At 43.6% G+C, this 21920-nt stretch overlaps 1 protein-coding gene across 1 annotated transcript in view; it reads left to right on the forward strand.

Annotated features, from left to right (window-relative positions):
* The first annotated feature begins 3643 nt into the window (after positions 1 to 3643).
* The window catches only part of LOC126234957 (juvenile hormone acid O-methyltransferase-like), a 48447-nt gene continuing 30170 nt past the window's right edge, over positions 3644 to 21920 (forward strand). The window contains exons 1-2 of the mRNA XM_049943695.1: positions 3644 to 3796; positions 12908 to 13128. Coding sequence (XP_049799652.1) covers positions 3644 to 3796; positions 12908 to 13128 — 374 coding nt within the window. The remainder of the gene's footprint in view (positions 3797 to 12907; positions 13129 to 21920) is intronic.

Here is a 21920-nt window from a genome sequence, read left to right on the forward strand (position 1 = left end):
ACATTGTCCATGATGTTGCCTATGTGGCCCATGGACTATTCAGTTTGTATATTTTGCTTGTTTTTTCACAGTTCCACGCAACTTCTTCCTGTTTTCTCAATTGATCTGTGTTCAGTTTATCAAGGCCTATCCACTGTGCCAACTTATAACTAAATCTGAGGGGGGTGCGATGGGGAGGTTCCCTTGTTAGTGTTTATTAAGAAGTTATTGTTATCTTGTACAGCTACAATGAAATTACGTTACGATTATACAGCATTATGAACTGAAATATTCGTTTTATGTCATGCTGGTACGAGCAAGTGATTGTGTCTGCTTATGCTTCACAGGATTTTAGACACGAAGTACGCAGTTCTCTATGCAGCATTTGCCATGTCAGTGTCCGCCCTAGTCGATAGGACAGGCATAGCGACGACGTTATGCTAGGAGTGGGAACTGGATTCGACCCTGGCTGGAAAGAAGGGCTGAATACAGTGACATAATTACACTTCCTGTTAATGAAGGAGCCGAGGCCAGAAGGTCCGCAGGACCTTACGAACTTCGTCAGAATGGATGTGCCTTGTCAGTCATACATGACGGAATTCGCGCAAGTGACTCAGTAATGAGAGGAACTGTTTCACAATAGTGCGACCGACAAGTAGCAAAACGGCTTTTACAATCCTCATTGGTCGCGGCCAGCACAACTGCCCTGACTGGTATTCTCTCAACACTATATTTCCTGGCATACAGGAATAATGCAAGATATACAGTCAGATAAAATACGTACGGTTCTTTCACGAACCAGGGTGATACGTACTGCTTCATCCCATTTTTACAATAAGAAGCTATCATTAGATGTACAACTTTTCTCAGCGGCAGTGAAAAACAGAAAATTTTCATTTACTGTATTTATAAAACATTTCTCACTGAAAGACGTGTTGAGTATTTCGCGCAATTACCCAAAAATTCCTCAAGATCTCACTTATTTACTCGTCTGCTGCTCACACTTGAAAAAATTAACGAGCAGAAAGCCCACTCGAGATGCAACATGAGCGCACGCCTGCATACACTTCCACTGCGCATGCTCGGATCCACAGCAGAACAGAACGGTTGCTATTTCTCCCCGGCGGATGAAGCGTCTGCTGAAGTCCCTGCTTCACTCGCTCTGCCGTCAGGTGGCAGACCGTCTACATCTGACTTGTACACGTTACGTGTGTCGTGTACTAAAAATTATTGTTTGTTTTGTTGTTTAGTTTGGGGGAGGCGACCAAACAGCCAGGCCATCAAATTTATATTAAAAATGAAGAAATTCCTCCAACTGTATTTAAGGTGTCGATTTTATTTTGGCAACTAGTTTCAACGTTGTAACAACGTCATCTTCAGGCCCATACACTTGTTGACGTCAACTGCGTGCGGCTGATACTAGAAATCAGTGGTGAGATACGGACGTGCTCCGTGTAGAAGGTGGTTAGTAACACCACTCACAGGGTGGTATTAGGAATTTATTTCCTTTATTGATAACGTTACTGTACAATTTCAGGGAGACATGCTTTTCAAGTTAGGTAGTAGCGCCCATGGATGATTAGAGGTGTATGTTACCTAGAGCAGTCAATTTGTTTCAGTTTAGTCTTCTTTTAAAGACGTTATAACGTGAACATCAAGAAAATTAAAACGATGATGATGGAATGTAGCCGAATTAAGTCAGGGGATGTTGATAGAATTAGCTAAGGATACCAGACACTAAAATTAGTTGATGAGCTGAGCTATTTGAGAAGCAAAGTTAACCAACGATGGACGAAATAGAGAGGGTGTTAAATACAGACCGACAGTAGCGATAAAAGTGTTTCTGAGACAGAGAAATCTGTTGATATGACACGTAAATTTAAATGTTGGGTATCTTTTCTGAAATTATTTGCATGGATACCTGTAGACCTGTAAGGAAGTGACACTTGGCGATAAACAGGGCAGAGAAAATGAGAACTGAAGGTTTTGAAACGTGCTGCTGTACAGCGTGAGTCAGCTGCCCCTGCCGCTGCCGTTTTATGCAACCCGCCTTCAAAAGCTACGAGCGAGATTTTCATATTCTCTCGCTCGCTACCCGAAAAATACACCACTGGCCATTAAAATTGCTACACGAAGAAGAAATGCAGATGATAAATGGGTTTTCATTGCACAAACATATTATACTAGAACTGACATGTGATTACATTTTCACGCAGTTTGGGTGCATAGATCCTGAGATATTAGTACCCAGAACAACCACGTCTGGCCGTAATAACGGCCTTGATACGCCTGGACATTGAATCAAGCAGAGCTTGGATGGCGTGTACAGGTACAGTTGCCCATGCAGCTTCAACACGATACCACAGTTCATCGAGAGTAGTGACTGGCGTATTGTGACGAGCCATTTGCTCGGCCACCATTGTCCAGACGTTTTAAATTGGTGATAGATCTGGAGAAAGTGCTGGCCAGGGCAGCAGTCGAACATTTTCTGTATCCAGAAAGGCCCGTACAGGACCTGCAACATGCGGTCGTGCATTATCCTGCTCAAATGTAGGGTTTCGAGGGATCGAATGAAGGGTAGAGCCACGGGTCGTAACACGTCTGAAATTTAACCTTCACTGTTCAAAGTGCCGTCATTGCGAACAAGAGGTGACCAAGACGTGTAACCATTGGCACTACATACCATCACGCAGGGTGATACGCCAGTATGGCGATGACGAATACACACGTCCATTGTGCGTTCACCGCGATGTCGCCACCACAGATGCGACCATCATGATGCTGTAAACAGAAACTGGATTCATCCGAAAAAATGACGTTTTGCCATTCGTGCACCCAGGTTCGTCGTTGAGTACACCATCGCAGGCGCTCCTGTCTGTGATGCAGCGTCAAGGGTAACCGCAGCCACGGTCTCCGAGCTGATAGTCCATGCTGCTGCAAACGTCGTCGAACTGTTCGTACAGATGGTTGTTGTCTTGCAAACGTCCCCATCTGTTAACTCAGGGATCGAGACGTGACTGCACAATCCGTTACAGCCATGCGGATAAGATGTCTGTCATCTCGATTGCTAGTGATACGACGCCGTTGGGATCCAGCACGGCGTTCCGTATTACCCTCCTGAACCAACCGATTCCATAATCTGCTAACAGTCATTGGATCTCGACCGACGCGAGCAGCAATGTCGCGATACGATAAACCGCAATCGCGATAGGCTACAATGCGACCTTCTTACATGAGGCATCAGAACAACGTTTCACCAGGCAACGCCGGTCAGCTGTTGTTTGTGTATGAGAAATCGGTTGGAAACTTTCCTCATGTCAGCACGTTGTAGGTGTCGCCACCGACGCCAACCTTGTGTGAATGCTCTGAAAAGCTAATCATTTGCATATCACAGCATCTTCTTCCTGTCGGTTAAATTTCCCGTCTGTAGCACGTCGTCTTCGTGGTGTAGCAATTTTAATGGCCAGTAGTGTATTAGACCTACAGAAAGGATAAACAGGGCCTTTTTGTAGGGAATTTAATGTAGTTAAATTCTGTACTTCAGCTTTGGCGTGACTTAATGTCCCGCTAACCTTCGCTAGATTGAGCTTATACCTGCCCACTTTTGTTGTACAGGCATTAGCATCTTGCTGTTGAAGGCGAGTGTCGCAGACAGGTGAGCAGCATGGACAAGCCAGAGATGTACAGTCGCAACGGCGCGGACCTCGTGGTGACTGCCGCGAAATATGTTGACCAGCTGTGGCCGGTGCTCACGTGGCCCGAGCCGCCATTGCCCGCGCTGGACATCGGCTGCGGGCCCGGCGACATCGCCAGCAAGGTAGGCGCTGCTTCAGTTCCTTCCAGTCACATTACTACTCACTAGGACCCTTCGACGAGCCGGAAAACTTTGTGGCTTTCTGTAAACTATCATCAGTGCTGGAAATTCAGAAAGCCCTACAAAAAAAGTTGTTGTTGTTGTTGTGGTGGTCTTCAGTCCTGAGACTGGTTTGATGCAGCTCTCCATGCTACTCTATCCTGTACAAGCTTCTCCCAGTACCTACTGCAACCTACATCCTTCTGAATCTGCTTAGTGTATTCATCTCTTGGTCTCCCTCTACGATTTTTACCCTCCACGCTACCCTCCAATGCTAAATTTGTGATCCCTTGATGCCTCAAAACATGTCCTACCAACCGATCCCTTCTTCTAGTTAAGTTGTGCCACAAACTTCTCCCCAATCCTATGCAACACCTCCTCATTAGTTATGTGATCTACCCATCTAATCTTCAGCATTCTTCTGTAACACAACATTTCGAAATCTTCTATTCTCTTCTTGTCCAAACTATTTATCGTCCATGTTTAACTTCCATACATGGCTACACTCCATACAAATACTTTCAGAAACGACTTCCTGACACTTAAGTCTATACTCGACGTTAACAAATTTCTCTTCTTCAGAAACGATTTCCTTGCCATTGCCAGTCTACATTTTATATCCTCTCTACTTCGACCATCATCAGTTATTTTACTCCCTAAATAGCAAAACTCCTTTACTACTTTAAGTGTCTCATTTCCTAATCTAATTCCCTCAGCATCACCCGATTTAATTTGACTACATTCCATTATCCTCGTTTTGCTTTTGTTGATGTTCATCTTATATCCTCGTTTCAAGACACTGTCCATTCCGTTCAACTGCTCTTCCAAGTCTTTTGCTGTCTCTGACAGAATTACAATGTCATCGGCGAACCTCGAAGTTTTTACTTCTTCTCCATGAACTTTAATACCTACTCCGAATTTTTATTTTGCTTTCTTTACTGCTTGCTCAATATATAGATTGAATAACATCGGGGAGAGGCTACAACCCCGTCTCACTCCTTTCCCAACCACTGCTTTCCTTTCATGCCCCTCGACTCTTATAACTGCCATCTGGTTTCTGTACAAATTGTAAATAGCCTTTCGCTCCCTGTATTTTACCCCTACCACCTTCAGAATTTGAAAGAGAGTATTCCAGTTAACGTTGTCAAAAGCTTTCTCTAAGTCTACAAATGCTAGAAACGTAGGTTTGCCTTTTCTTAATCTTTCTTCTAAGATAAGTCGTAAGGTTAGTATTGCCTCACGTGTTCCAACATTTCTACGGAATCCAAACTGATCTTCCCCGAGGTCGGCTTCTACCAGTTTTTCCATTCGTCTGTAACGAATTCGCGTTAGTATTTGCAACTGTGACTTATTAAACTGATAGTTCGGTAATTTTCACATCTGGCCACACCTGCTTTCTTTGGGATTGGAATTATTATATTCTTCTTGAAGTCTGAGGGTATTCCGCCTGTCTCATACATCTTGCTCACCAGATGGTAGAGTTTTGTCATGACTGGGTCTCCCAAGGCCGTCAGTAGTTCTAATGGAATGTTGTCTACTCCCGGGGCCTTGTTTCGACTCAGGTCTTTCAGTGCTCTGTCAAACTCTTCACGCAGTATCTTATCTTCCATTTCGTCTTCATCCACATCCTCTTCCATGTCCATAATATTGTCCTCAAGCACATCGCCCTTGTATAAACCCTCTATATACTCCTTCCACCTTTCTGCCTTCCCTTCTTTGCTTAGAACTGGATTTCCATCTGAGTTCTTGATATTCATACAAGTGGTTCTCTTCTCTCCAAAGGTCTCTTTAATTTTCCTGTAGGCAGTATCTATCTTACCCCTTGTGAGACAAGCCTCTACATCCTTGCATTTGTCCTCTAGCCATCCCTGCTTAGCCATTTTGCACTTCCTGTCGATCTCATTTTTGAGACGTTTGTATTCCTTTTTGCCTGCTTCATTTACTGCATTTTTATATTTTCTCCTTTCATCAATTAAATTCAATATTTCTTCTGTTACACTTGTCAAAATGAATGGCTGCTCATTTTTTAAAAAAGTGAATAAATGCAAGTAAATGCGCTTTAACTCTTTCGCTGCTACAGCCGTGCTCCCTGCATTTCGTGCTGACCGCGGCTTTGTTGTCGGTGCACTGCTCACCAAATAATGCTACCTGTGCTAAGAGCAGGTGTTCCGGCCGCTGTGAAATACTTATTACCCGCTTTTAAGAAAACAGTTGCTGTCGTAGTTTTCAATTCGAAGACTGTTTTGATGCAGCTTTCCGTGCTATTCTACCCTGTGAGAGTCTCTTCATCTGCGAATAACTACTGCAGCCTACATTCTTATGGATCCGCTTATCGTATTCATCTCTTGGTCTCCCTCTACAATATTTGTACACCCCAAACTTCTCTCCGATACTAAATTGGTGATACCTTGATGTCGCAATGTGTCCTTTCAACCGATCCCTTCTTTTGGTCAAGTTGTGCCACAAATTTCTTGTCTCTCGATTTCTGTTCAGTACCTCCTCATTAGTTACGTGATCGACCCATCTAATCTTTAGTATTCTTCTGTAGCACCGCATTTCGAAAGCTTCTATTCTCTTTTTTTCTCAGCTGTTTATCGTCCACGCTTCATACATGGCAACGCTGCATCCAAATATCGTCAAAAAAGACTTCCTAACACAAATCTATGGAAATGAAAATGAAGTCCCATGCTTCTTGACAGAGCGTAGGGGAACGATGCGGGAGACCCGCACCGCCGTACTGGGCAAGGTTCTAATGGAGGTGGTTTGCCGTTGCTTTCTTCCGACCGTAATGGGGATGAATGATGATGGTGAAGACGACACAACAATACCCAATTATCTCGGGGCAAGTGAAAATCCCTCACTCCGCCAAGAATCGCACCCGGGACCCCGTGCTCGGAAAGCGAGAACGCTACCGCTAGACCACGAGCGGCGCACACTTAAATCCATATACGCTGTTAACAAATTATTGTTCTTAAGATATGCTTTACTTGTCACTGCCACTCTATATTTCATATCCTCTCTACTTCGGCCATCATCTGTTATTTGTCTGTCCAAAGAGCAAAACGCACCTACTTCTTTAAGCGTCTCGTTTCCTAATCTAAGTCCCTTAGTATCCCCTGATTTAATTAGACTATATTCCGTTATCCTTGTTTTGCTTTTGTTAATGTTCATCTTATATTTGCCTTCCAAAACACTGACCAACTGCTCTTCCAAGTCCGGTACTGTCTCTGACAGAAATACAGCGTCGTAGACAAGTCTCAAAGTTTTTTTCTTCTCCAAATTTTACGGGTATTTCTACTCCAAAATTTTCTTTGGTTTCCTGTACTGCTTGCTCAATGTACAAATTAAATAACATCGTCTATAGGCTGCAACCCTGTCTCACTCCGTTCTAAAGCACTGCCTCCTTTTCATGCCCCTCGACTGTCATAACTGCCGTTTGTTTCTGTACAAGTTGTAAATAGCCTTCGCTCCGTGTATTGTACCCCTACTACCTTCAGATTTTCAAAGAGAATATACCAGTCAACATTGTCAAAAGCTTTCTCTAAGTCTAACAGGGCTAAAAACGGAGGTTTATCTTTCCTTTAACCTATCTTCTAAGATAAGTCGAAGAGTCAATGTTGCCTCACATGTTCCTATATTTCTCCCGAATCCAAAGCGATCTTCCCCGTGGTCAGCTACCCACAAATTTTTACATTCTTCTGTAAAGAATTCGTGTCAGTATTTTGCAACGAAGACTTATTAAACTGAAAATTCGGTAATTTTCGCACCTGTCAGCAACTGCTTTCTTTGGAATTGGAATTACTACATTCTTCTCGAAGCGTGAGTGTATTTCGCCTGTCTCATCTGTCTTGCATGCCAGATGGAAGAGTTTTGTCATGGCTGGCTCTCCCAAGAAGAAGTTTCGTCTACCCCGGGGGGTGGGGGTCTTGAATCGACTCAGATCTTTCAGAGCTCTGTCAAATTCTTCTCAGAGTGTCATATCTCTTCTCCCAGTGTCATGTCTCCCCTCTCATCTGCATCTACGCCCACATCCCCTTCTATAATACTGCCTTCACGTTCATCACCCTTCTCTAGCTGCTCTATATACTCCTTCCACCTTTCAGCTTTCCCTTCTTTGCTTAGAACTACTTTACCATCTGATCCCTTGATATTCAGACAGCTGCTTTTTTTTCCGCAAAAGGCCTCTTTCATTTTCCTTCAGGCACTATCTATCTTTCCCCTAGTGAAATATGCTTCAAAATCCTTACATTTTTTTCTGTCATTCCTGCTAACATATTTTGCACTTCCTGTCAATCTCATTTTTTCAGCGTTTATATTCACTTTCCCTGCTTCATCGCTGCACTTCTAATTTTTTTTTCCTTTCATCAAACTACTCTGTAAAAGACAATTGATTTTCCCACATCTTACCATCTGATATCTTTGCTTGATAAAGGACTGAATTTCTTTTCACTATTCGTCATCGTTAATGTGCTGCATCAAATTAAATAAAACGTTATACGAAATTTTAAAGAATTTTCAGAGGTAAAAATTCTTTGCATTAACTTTACATATGGTTCATTTTACCTCATACATTGCTGTCTGTGAAATGTAGGTAAGATACCGAACTTAAATTTAAATTTGGGAGCAGAACGATATCTCAATTCGTTATCCAGTTATTGATTTTGATATCCGACGGACTGTTGGTGTGCCCAGTTCTGTCCAAGTGGACTTGCCAGCTGCAATGAAATACCTGTCATCCATTTTTAAGAAAACTATTCTTCGTAACACTTTCATTTCTGCATAACTTACAGTCTGACATCTTTTCTCGATAAAGAACTGAATTTCTTTTCTTTATTCAACGTAATTACTGTGCAGCAAATGGTTCAAATGGCTCTGAGCACTATGGGACTCAACTGCTGTGGTCATAAGTCCCCTAGAACTTAGAACTACTTAAACCTAACTAACCTAAGGACAGCACACAACACCCAGCCATCACGAGGCAGAGAAAATCCCTGACCCCGCCGGGAATCGAACCCGGGAACCCGGGCGTGGGAAGCGAGAACGCTACCGCTACTGTGCAGCATCAAATTAAGTAAATCATTTCACGAAATTTTAGAGAATTTGCAGAGGCAAAAAGGCATTGCGTAAACTTTTTGTGTGGTAGACTTATGAAATGTAGGTAAGATATCGAAATTTTGTTTAAAATTGAGAGCAGAACGATATCTCATTTCGCTCTCAAGTTACTGGTTCTTATATCCGACGGACGGTCGCGCGGAACACACTCAGTTCTGTCGCTGGTCATTACAATCGTCATAATTCATACATAAACGGTTCAAGATTTCGAAAAGAGGTTTATTTGCAAAAGACAGCACTCAAAAAGGCAAGTATCTGCTGTGGTAAATACTCGAAACTTCTTAATTCACCAAGCTATGGAAGTAACACCTCCTTAGTAGTGAGAGGTCGGTGGAATGGGACGTCAATAACGCTTAAAGGAAAACCAGGGCCCACATTTAAACACGTCCTCAACGCCTTCGGCGCAGTCAAAGAGCTTGCAATAGAGTAAGCCCGTAGTAACTGGTTACATTTTGAGAGGTAAAAACGTAAATTTAAGGTGTCTATTCTTGTTATCGTTTGTACTCGGAACAACAATTCTGATAAGCTGTAACCGTGTTTTGACCTCTATCTGAATTACTGTGAAAGGCTGTCGTATAAATTTACCCGAAATGTTTTGTGGATATAGGGTTTGGTTGTTTCCCTACAAAATACAATTACAAACACTTCACTGCACTGCCTACCTGCGTTAAAACTTCTATAACTTGGTTATATCTCGAAATACCACAATTTGTGTCCTGAAAAATCTTGCATCCGTGACAAATATTTCACTGAAACAACAAATGAGCGTGAACATTACTGTAACAACACTTCGTTGACCGTCTTAACAAAATTTTGCCGCACTGTAATATTTTTTTAACTGTGCGTTCCAGAACGTCGACTGCACCACTTCACTGCCTACAGGCGAGTTCGCTACTGCTGCTCAGTTCTGCACTCGGTCGTTAAGCACGTCAAGGTCATCGCAAAAACACTCCAAACGAAATAACACCGTGGTTCCCCTGCGTACTCGAATGACTGAAACAAATATGAATTCAACATAATACTTTATCATTCCCTTGCGACTATGACAGTCGTTTACGATTAATAGTCCATTCACATAATTAAAACACTTAGATATTTGAGTATAGATATATATTAGCATAGTTTTAAAGTGGTCTTTGTGGGGTTACTATCAATTCACTACGACATCGCTTTACAACTTAATGAAAAATTTAGATAATTTCTAAATTTATGGTGCTGTTACATCATAGGTTCTTTTCTGTCCTCCTGTATATTTTCAAGTTACGAAATATGCAGCACCAGTCCCAAAATCATGTTTTATTTATTCACTTTTGCAAATCGATTTCAACTGATTAACAGCCATCATCGGTGCTTTCAACCAATATGTGCCCTGAGTAGTAATACTGTCTTAAGCAGAGGTCAAAAATAAAGTCATAGTTGTTTGATAACCCTCTTAGGCACACTTGCGGGCTTCAAGAGAACCCTGGTCTACTTATCCACGCTGACTATAGGGCCACATTCCACATGCCTGAACCCTCCAGAACTTTCTGATCGTAATCAGTCTGCTGCATAACAACTGTGGAATTCCCTTTTGTCAGCTAGCAACATCAAGATGCTACTGTATTTCCAGAGCTTCGTGAGTGCCAGCTTCTCATTGTTGGAAATGTTCGATTTTGGAGCTATCGTCTTGGTGATCGAATTGCAGTTCTCCTTCGGATTTCTTCTTCCACGTTTAGTGGATGTGTGCTGGTTACTTGCTCCATTACACTGGTGAAACTTGAAATAGGCTCATTCCTAGGAGTGGTTGCGAAATGGAGGTCTCTGCTAAGTATCTTGAATGTGGTACAGCAAAATGTTTACCACTTAGGTTAATTGCAGTGAGAGTATCTTTCATCTGCTGCGCTTTTTCATGCATATGGTCAAACTTTGTAGACTGGAACAATGAGGCATTCTTCCTGACAGAGTCTGTTAGGGACCAGATGCACTGTGTTGAGAAGCAACAGTACATGTGAACGCCCTTATGACTTATAGGCATTCAGTCGCTCATACACATTGAGCAACCCACAGCTCATCTGAGATGGCTCACATATGCCACTGAAACCTGAGAGATCCATTCTGTTGGTGTTACACATCTGCAAAAGCACCTGTCAGATGGGAATTGGAACAGTGACTGGTAATTAGCGCCAAAGCTGAGGTACATTACAAGCAACTAGTCAACAACTCGTCTCGATATTGCACATTATCCAGAACAGGTGAACTTTAACTGATCTGCTCACCCAGATAAGTGTCTGGAGAAATCGCTGAACGCCAACTGACTACTGTCCACTACCTGGGATCGCCATGGATATAGCGCTGCCACACATCACACAAAACAGAACTTATACACATTTACACACACATAAATATTAGATGACTGATGAAAAGTGGGCATTTCCTGGAATTTTCCTTCCTCACTCGTTGTTGCAATGTGTATAAATGACATGTTCTAGGATTCGAAGCCGGTCCTTATCTCCCGGGGGAAACAGTCGTACCTACTGAACTATCTAAGCGAACGTAATGGATGGACTCGAAGATCGCAACTCAAATACTGAAGCTTTGAGTCGGAAAGCGATACTTGCTTGGATACATCCACTAGTAAAAAGATTGCCCACAAAAGGCAAGGATTCGAGTTCAAACCACAGTTCAGCGGTTAATTAGGTCTGTCTGGATATTTAATTGCAGAAAAATGGCTCTGAGCGCTAAGGAACTTAACATCTGAGGTCAAACTTCGTAAATTAGCACAATGAGGCATTCTTCATGACACAGTCTGTTAGGGACCAAGATGCACTGTGTTGAAAGCAACTTGGAACTACTTAAACCTAACTAACCTAAGGACATCGCACACATCCATGCCCGAGGCAGGATTCGAACCTGCGACCATAGCGGTCGCGCGGTTCCAGCATGAAGCGCCTAGAACCACTGAGCCACACCGGCCGGCATTTCATTGCAGAGGTAAATAATATTTCATAATGGCAATCAGAATTAATTTATTTCTTGTAACTGTCGCTATTAATATGTGACTGTTATGACTTTACAAACTGACGAAAGGTGACCTATAAGAAACTTAAAAGATGGAAACCACTCGACAGTTCAAACATTACTGGTGACATTGTTGGATGTGAGGTTCGCCATTTATGCAAAACACCGTTTTTCTCAGTACCCAAACATGTTTCGGTGCCACTGTGCCATCATTAGTGGGTTTTCGTTTTTATTTATTCTGCAATGTGAACATTTTTGTTAAATAATTATAAAATTATGTTCATTTTTAGTTCAAACAACAGATCGTTTCTTTTTGTAATTACCTTTACATTTGGTGTGAATGAATGTAAAGGTATTTACAAAAAGAAACGATCTGTTATTTGAACTAAAAATGCACGTAATTTTATAATCATTTAACAAAAATGTTCACATTGCAGAATAAATAAAAACGAAAATCACTGATGATGGTACTGAGAAAAACGGTGTTTTGCGTAACTGGCGGACCTCACATCCGACAATTTTATCTGCAAACACGGCCAATACAAGGAACTGTAAATCAAAATGATGAATATTAGTGGTGACAGTTGTCACCCCCTTTACAGCGCAGTACGCTATTGTTTTGCAAACGCCATAAATTGAACCGTACCCAGATGGGACCAGACTGACGTTTACACGTTGCTTGGTCACATGACTTCCTGAGTGCGTGTGTGTGGTATCTACCGATAGATGGAAAGCAAACTTCTCTTGGGTGCCAGAAATGTTATACATTGCGCAGAGGTGGGCTTTGTTTGTCAGTTGTTCCTTTGTTCTCCATCTTCGATGGGTCTGAAGACCGGTATCATCGCACTTCTGTCAGGGTTACGGAATGACACTGTAACAGATCCTCCTTCTCATATAAACGATACACTACATAATTCTTCCAAGCGCGTTACAGCGTATCCAGAAAACGTATCTGTGTGCTTGCAGGTTTTAGCCCCGCGGCTCCCACCTGGCACGAAGCTGGTGGCCTGCGACATCAGCCCGGAGATGGTGGAGTTCGGCAGGCAGCACAACTCACACGCTGGCGCCATCACGTTCGAGCGCCTGGACCTTTTGGAACCTGATCTGGAGAACTCCGCCGTGTGGCAGTACACGCCCTTTGGCAAGGTGTTCGCCTTCATGCTGATGCACTGGGTGCCTGACCCCAGGTGCGTACTCACCATAACGTCTTGATATCTACAACAGCCAGCCGCTCACACTTCACTTAGACACCGTAGTCAATAGAATCCTGTACACAATGATGTAACCACACAGCGAGTTTCAGCAATTTTAAGTCTGCACTCATCTGTGTCTTTTGTGCTCGATAAAAGTATACCACACATGAACTGTTAGTAGATTGTCAGTACAGATGTACTACCACACTTCAGGACAATGCAACTGAGTAATGTGCATCTACATTGACAGTTCTCCTGACAAAAGTTGGAATTCTGAAAAGCACTCACTTCTTTCCTATTTAGCACTGGAAAAAGCCGATAAAAAGCTATTTGGTCTGTAATTGCCAAATCCTGTACTCTACACACATTTTAAAGCACTACTAGTAATGAAAGAGAATTGGCTCTGAGCACTATGGGACTTAACGTCTGAGATCATCAGTCCCCTAGAACTTAGAACTACTTAAACCTAACTAACCTAAGGACATCACACACATCCATGCCCGAAGCAGGATTCGAACCTGCGACCGTAGCGGTCGCGCGGCTCCAGAAAGAGAATTACTTTTGGAACATCAAAGAGCTGCTTGATGAGTGCCATATTTGTTGGTGACTAGTTTCGGCCACTATATCATTCTTAAATCGAGCCAAGTAACATATAAGAGTGATAAACAAAAAGTGCGCTATAAACTTCAATGCGCCTTATGTAAAACTGACGCTTAATAATGCAACACTTTTTTTTCTGGAAGCAGGTTGGTTTTTATCCAGGGTTCCAAAACACCATATTATTCCCTGCTCTTTTGGCTACAAAACACTGTTTTTCAATATGATCTCCGTTCAATGTGACGGACTTACGCCACCTTACTGGTAGGGGCTGTATGTCCGTGTGGTACCGCTCTACTGGTCGATTTCGGAGGCATATTCTTGCTGCATCAATAAATTCCTCATTATCCACGTATTGCTTCTTGCTGAGTGCATCCTACTCTGAGACAAATAGGTGGAAGTCGCAACGAGCGAGATCCGGGTCAGCCGTGTGTGGTTCGCGCTCGTGCCATCTCTTATTTTACACTTTTTCGTGTTGCCACCTCGCTATGTTAGTTTCAATTTCTGTTGTCACTGAGTTGCTGCTTTGTCTGCCTGTCGGCGGCAGCAGCAGCGCCTATTGATACAGCCCTCACGTGTTATCTTTGCTGCACTGCTATTACTGGAAATTAAAATTGCTGCACCAAGAAGAAATGCAGATGATAAACGGGTATTCATTGGACAAATATATTGTACTAGAACTGAAATGCGATTACATTTTCACACAATTTGGGTGCATAGATCCTGAGAAATCAGTACCCAGAACAAACACCTCTGGCCGTAATAACGGTCTTGATACGCCTGGGCATTGAGTCAAACAGAGCTTGGATTGCGTGTACAGGTACAGCTACCCATGCAGCTTTAACACGATACCACAGTTCATCAAAAGTAGTGACTGGCGTATTGTGACGAACCAGTTGCTCGGCCACCATTGACTAGACGTTTTCAATTGGTGAGAGATCTGGAGAATGAGCTGGCCAAGACAGCAGTCGAACATTTTCTGTATCCAAAAAGGCCCGTACAGGACCTGCAATATGCGGTCGTGCATTATCCTGCTCAAATGTAGGGTTTCGCTGGGATCGAATGAAGGGTAGAGCCACGGGTCGCAACACATCTGAAATGTAACGTCCACTGTTCAAAGTGCCGTCAGTGAGAACAAGAGGTGACCGAGACGTGTAACCAATGGCACCCCATACCATCACGCCGGGTGATACGCCAGTATGGTGATGACGAATACACGCTTAAAATGTGCGTTCACTGCGATATCGCCACCACGGATGCGACCATCATGATGCTGTAAACAGAACCTGGATTCATCCGAAAAAATGACGTTTTGCCATTCGTGCACCCAGGTTCGTCGTTGAGTACACCACCGCAGGCGCTCCTGTCTGTGTTGCAGCGTCTAGGGTAATCGCAGCCATGGTCTCCGAGCTGATAGTCCATGCTGCTGCAAACGTCGTCGAACTGTTCGTACAGATGGTTGTTGTCTTGCAAACGTCCCCATCTGTTGACTCAGGGATCGAGACGTGGCTGCACGATCCGTTACAGCCATGCGGATAAGATGCCTTTTATCTCGAGTGCTAGTGATACGAGGCCGTTGGGATCCAGCACGGCGTTCCGTATTACCCTCCTGAACCAACCGATTCCATATTCTGTTAACAGTCATTGGATCTCGACTAACGCGAGCAGCAATGTCGCGATTCGATAAACCGCAATCGCGATAGGCTACAATGCGACCTTTATCAAAGTCGGAAACGTGATGGTACACATTTCTCCTCAACTTCTGTTTGTGTATGAGAAATCGGTTGGAAACTTTCCTCATGTCAGCGCGTTGTAGCGTTGTAGTTGTCGCCACCGGCGCCAACCATGTGTGAATGCTCTGAAAAGCTAATCATTAGCATATCACAACATGTTCTTCCTGTCGGTTAAATTTCGCGTCTGTAGCGCGTCATTTTCGTGGTGTAGCAATTTTAATGGCCAGTAGTGTACTTCCCTGTTGTCTGCCGTGGAGTCAGTTGGATCGTGCCAGGATGGCAGTTCGGACCTGTCAGTCGTGGAGTTGGAACACGGGAATAGTTCAGTTGGGTTGGAGCAGTAGTGAGTCCTGGACGTCCATGGCTCGCCCGATCGTTGCCGCCACGCATCACTTGACCTGGGGACGGTCTTCGTGGATCGTCGCTCGGTCGTCCTACTGGACGACGTGAATTGGTTCGCCGATCGCTTGTGGATTGTCTGTGTGAGTGTGTATCGACTCCAGATTTGTCTTCGTGATTGCACAGCCACTGCTGAGTGTCGTTCGAGTCTTCGTGCAAGTGTTTGTCAAACTGTGTGTGTATTTGGTGTGATTTCCACTGCCAACTTGTTTTAAATGTTGTCGTCGTACCGGCAGTGAGTCAGTAGGTTGGAGCAGATCAGCAAATAAGTCTCCGCGCGGAGCAGTCGGCCGGGCTCGCTGGCGGTCTCTATGCAGTGTTGGAGCTTGTAGGGGTTGTTCTGAGTGCTGCGAGGTCCGTGGCTCACCGACCCAGGACATGAAAGTTGAGTGGTGATTTAATTACCAAATCCATGTCTGTTCACGTTGTCCCGTTGGTTGGTGGTTCACTGTTGGTGGTATTCCTGGGAGCAACAGCGAGTGTTCGAGTTGGTGAAGATTTAGCCACCATGTGTTGGAATGAACTATATTTGTCGATTTGAAATTCAGGTGCACCAGCGGAGTTTTCTGCCTTGTGGCCATAAGTGTTCCGGTTACCTGCCCTGGTCGCTAACGTAAATTCAGGCAGTGTGCTTTCCTCACTTGTTGTCGCTGTCCAACATCGTGTGTAGTTTTTGACAGCTTAATGTATATTTCCATGTGGGCGGCTGTGTCTGTAACGTTTTGGCTTTGGAATTCTCATATACTAGTCGATGGTTAGCATGTCGTCTTGTCGTTGGGTCCCTGACTGTCTCTTGGTTGTGTTGCCGGCGGATTGAGTATAGTTAGGCCGACTTCTTGTCTCACCTAAGCGAACGTTAAGATTTCTAGGGCAGACCGAGCCCCCTGGAAACTTCTGAGCGCTGTTGACTATATTGCCTGCTTATTAGCGTGTAATTGTGAATTTTTAATGGCTCATAGCCACTGGTTGAAATTTGAATGTTTTAATTGTGTTTTTAAAAACAAGGCCTTCAGCCGTTTTAAAGTAAGTTTTTATAAATTCGGATAGTCTTACGTTGTCTGAAGATAAAGCTTGGGCCTTCTTCCTGTTAAAAATTAATTGTATTGTTTTTAAAAGCATCAGCCTTCAGCCGCTTTAAGTTTTAAGGATCTTACTTATCAAGTATTACCTTTTGGAAGGCTTCTTAAAATGATGGGCCTTCAGCCGCTTTAAAATTTTGGATTCTTACTTACCAGGTCTTATATCACTTGGGCTTAAATACTATTTAAGGTTAAAAGCTTTGGGCCTTCTGCCTTGGAAAATTGGTTGCAGTTCGTTTTCAAACAAAGGCCTTCAGCCGTTTGAAGTAAGGTTTCTTATTTGTCATAAAGCCTGGGTCTTCTGCCTATTGAAAGGTTATTGTAGTTACATTGTTTTAAATTTATGGGCCTTCAGCCGCTTTTAAAAACTTAATCTATCTGACAAGTCAAGTCTTACGTCGCTTGGCCTTAAATACTATTTAGCCTTCTGTCTCATATATATATATATATATATATATATATATATATATATATATATATATATATATATATATATATATATATATATATATATCAGTTGTATTTAATTCATGGGCCTTCAGCCATTTTAGAATTAAAGATGTTTTCTGTCGATAGTCAAGTTTAGAAGTTGCGCTGTAATTATTTGGACAACTAAATAAAGTGTTATGTTTGGAGTGTAACCGACAGCCGCTCATTCTGGCCCCCTTCCACAATTCCTACTACTTGTCCTGTCCTGTGGGTTTAGCAGGGCGTATTCACTGGGCTTTAGGGTGGATGAGGGAGAACACCCATTGAGTGCCCAACTAATGGACTAGTGTGTCAACACTAAGAAAAGAGATGTCCAATTGTGCAGCCGGGTCTTTGACTGTGTTCCATCGATCACCTGAATGAGAGTGTCCGCACGTTCCAACATTGCAGGAGTCACAGCTGTGTGCACCTGGCTGGCTGGCTGTTTGGGCAGGTTTGCGCGACCTTGTTGCGATAATGACAGATGCGTTGCTCAAATAATCATCGTGCTTTTGTTCACTGCCAGTTGTCTGTAGACAATCTGCAAGCACCTACGTGTATCTGTGGTGAGCCCATCCGGTTAGCCATGTGGTCTAATGGACGGCTTTCCGGATTGGGAAGGAGCACCTGATCCCCGGCACGAATCCGCCCGGTGGACTTGTGTCGAGGCCCAGTGAGCCAGCCAGTCTGTGGATGGTTTTTAGGCGGTTTTCCATCTTCCTCGGCGAATGCGGGCTGGTTTCCTTTATTTCGCCTCAGATACACTATGTCGGCGATTGCTGCACAAAAAAGTTCTCCACGCACGCGTACACCACCATTACTCTATCACGCAAACATAGGGGGTTACACTTGTCTGGTGTGAGACATTCCCTAGGGGGCGGGGATCCACCTTGGGCTGAACTGCACAATAAACCTGAAAGAGTGGTTCGGTGTGGGGCGGCGGAGGCGTGAAGTGGACTGCGGTAGTCGTTTCTAGACCCCGGTTAACATACAATACAATGCAATACAAACTGTGGTGATCTGATTTCCTCCAAAAGAAGCTCAATGACAGCTCTCTGCTCGGAACTGACCTCCGTTACAGACGCCATTTTGAGGGCTACGTATAGCGCCGCCACCTGTCGGAACTTCATGAAACTACGGGGACTGACGCGAGAATATTCCATGGTGTTCCCCCAACAAATTCCACGTTTCTACAATCGATATCGGCCAAGAAAAAAGTGCTGGATTACATTTTGAAAGCCCCATGTATAATTATGACAAAGCATCATATAGCCGCTAGGCTTCTTAAAAGAATAATTTGTTGTAGGTCATATCTGGGATGCGAATCATCTTATAAGGGCGTACTGGAAGAATCAAAAACAGGTAAAAAAATTAGCACATGTATGACTGGTCATTGCAAGATACATACAAAATGACAAAATACAAACGCAGTTAACCGTCAAAAGACACTCACATTTCGCTAATGTACGTCAAAGAACATTTAACACTAACTACAGTTTCGTTCTGTACTGATAGGTTGGGTCAACTCTAGCACAAGATTACAATTCTCGGCTTTGAGTCACGTCGTCATGGCCGGCCGGGCTGGCCGAGCGGTTCTAGGCGCTACAGTCTGGATCCGCGCGACCACTACGGTCGCAGGTTCGAATCCTGCCTCGGGCATGGATGTGTGTGATGTCCTTAGGTTAGTTAGGTTTAAGTAGTTCTAAGTCTAGGGAATTGATGACCTCAGATGTTAAGTCCCAAAGTGCTTAGAGCCATTTGAACCATTTTTTTTTCAGCTTACGTGATTTTTCGATAGGTATATCTTGTTCCTAACTTTTTTTGTTTTTCCTATATTTTACTGTTATTGTGATTCTGAGATTGTTAGATGTTATTTTCTACACCTCCAAAACCCCATTTTCTCGTGGTTGTCCCGTTAGTTTCTATAATAGTAAATTAAGTTTTTCGCGCTGTTATAGTTCGTGACTACGTTTTGGCACCATGGAAACGTTTACAAGTACTGTTCGTCATTTTGAAAACTTGTGTTTGTTGCATCTTTGAGCTCAGTATGAGTCATTTGTCGAAGCTGACGGGTGGAATCGTACGCTAGAGTTTATCCGACAGATGTAACACTGATATCAGTATGGATACAAGTTTTGGTGGTACTGAAGGTAGTTCCAGTTAAGTTCTGACATTCAACCTAAACTTGGGCTTCTATCAAAAAGTACAACGTATGTTCATCATATAGGATCTAAATCTTGAGGATACAAAATAGAGAAAATAACAAGTTCACAAGAGAACTGTTTAATAAAACGAACGTATCTCATCCACGAAGCTTCATTTTCCATATTTGTACGAATAAAGTCATATCTACTGAGCCTGCCAAATGAGGCAGCAAGAAATTATGTGTTTTAGATTTTTCGATGAGTGTAAGCCCAGAAATGAAATATGTGTTCAAAATGGATGTCTTATGACTTTCGGGAGTATAAAGTTATTTATATGTGCTATCCGATCTAAAGGGTCTATCATGTTTTCCTACTCATATGCATTAGCGGTAACATGCGTGTATAAATAGCTTTTTCTTTTTGCTTTGTGTGTTGTACAGATCAATCGTGCAATACCCAAAAAATATTCATATAATGTTATTTATATGGGTTATATGATCTAAAGACTATGTGACTCTTTACTACAAATATGCATTAGCTGTAGCGTTCCTATATAAACGGCTTTCTCTTTTTACTCTTTTTGTGCAGATCAAATGTGCAACGACAAAAAATAACCATGAACAAATTACTTATTCATTTATTCATGAATAACACTGGTTTTTCAAAGATGAATGAGCTTTTGTATATGGGCAAAACGGACACTTAAATCTTTCCGTCGAGCTCTGATTTCTCTTATGGTGATCCACTCTCTTCCATATTTCGCGGCCGTCCGCTGTGGCCGAGCAGTTCTAGGCACTTCAGTCCGGAACCGCGCTGCTGCTACGGTCGCAGGTTCGAATCCTGCCTCGGGCATGGATGAGTATGATGTCCTTAGGTTAGTTAGGTTTAAGTAGTTTCTAAGTCTAGGGGACTGATGACCTCAGATGTTAAGTCCCATAGTGCTTAGAGCCATTTGAACCATTTGAACCACATTTCGTGATATTACAAAGTGAGCTGCCATTCTTTGAACTTTTCCGATGTCCTCCAGCAATCCTGTTTGATGCGAAAACCACACAATGCAACAATACTGCAGAAGAGGACGGACAAGTGTAGTGTAGCCAGTCTCCTTGGTATACCTGCTGTATTTTGTAAGTACACACATCAAAAAAGTTTTGCATCACCTCGGTTCCGAGAGTTCCGGAACCTGTACAGAAAACTGGAACAGAGATCAACATAAACATCATTTCCACCCGTTTTATTGCTCATTAAAACCACACACGTTGTACCACCAAACAACGAGACCTTCAGATATGGTGGTCCAGATTGCTGTATACACCTGTAGCTCTAATAGCCAGTAACTACTGATCTTGCATTGATGCATGCCTGTATTCGTCGTGGAGTACTATCCACAAGTTCATCAAGGCAATGTTGGTCCAGATTATCCCATTCCTCAAGGGCGATTCGGCGTAGATTCCTCAGAGTGGTTGGTGGGTCACCTCATCCATAAACAGCCCTTTTCAATCTATCCCAGGCATGTTCGCTAGGGATCATGTCTGGAGAATATGCTGGCCACTGTAGTCGAGCGATGTCGCAATCTTGAAGAAAGTCAGATGTGCACGATGGAGGAGCGAATTATCGTCCATGAAGACGAATGCCTTGCCAATATGCTGCCGATATGGTTGCACTATCGGTCGGAGGATGGCAATCACGTATCGTACAGCCGTTACGACGCCTTCCATGACCACCAGCGGCGTACGTCGGCCCCACATAATGCCACCCCAAAGCAGCAGGGAACCTCCACCTTGCTGTACTCGCTTGGCAGTGTGTCTAAGGCGTTCAGCCTGACCGGGTTGGCTCCAAACACGTCACCGACGATTGTCTGGTTGAAGGTATATGCGACACTCATCGGTGAAGAGAATGTGATGCCAATCCTGAGCGGTCCAATCGACACGTTGTTGGGCCCATCAGTGCCGCGCTGCATGGTGTCGTGGCCGCAAAGATGGGCATCGCCATGGATGTCGGGAGTGAAGTTGCGCATCATGCAGCCTATTACGCACAGTTTGAGTCATAACACGACGTCTGAGGCTGCACAAAAAGCATTATTCAACATGGTGACGTTGCTGTCAGGGTTCCTCCGAGCCATAATCCGTAGGTAGCGGTCATCCACTGCAGTAATAGCTCTTGGGCGGCCTGAGCGAGGCATGTCACCAAGAGTTCCTGTCTCTCTGTGTCTCCTCCATGTCCGAACAACATCGCTTTGGTTCACTCCTAGACCCCTGGACACTTCCCTTGTTGAGAGCACTTCCTTGCACAAAGAAACAATGCGGACGCGATCGTACCGCGGTATTGGCCGTGTAGGAATGGTTGAACTACAGACAACACGAGCC

Source organism: Schistocerca nitens, chromosome 2, assembly GCF_023898315.1.
Source record: "Schistocerca nitens isolate TAMUIC-IGC-003100 chromosome 2, iqSchNite1.1, whole genome shotgun sequence".
Taxonomy (NCBI): domain Eukaryota; kingdom Metazoa; phylum Arthropoda; class Insecta; order Orthoptera; family Acrididae; genus Schistocerca; species Schistocerca nitens.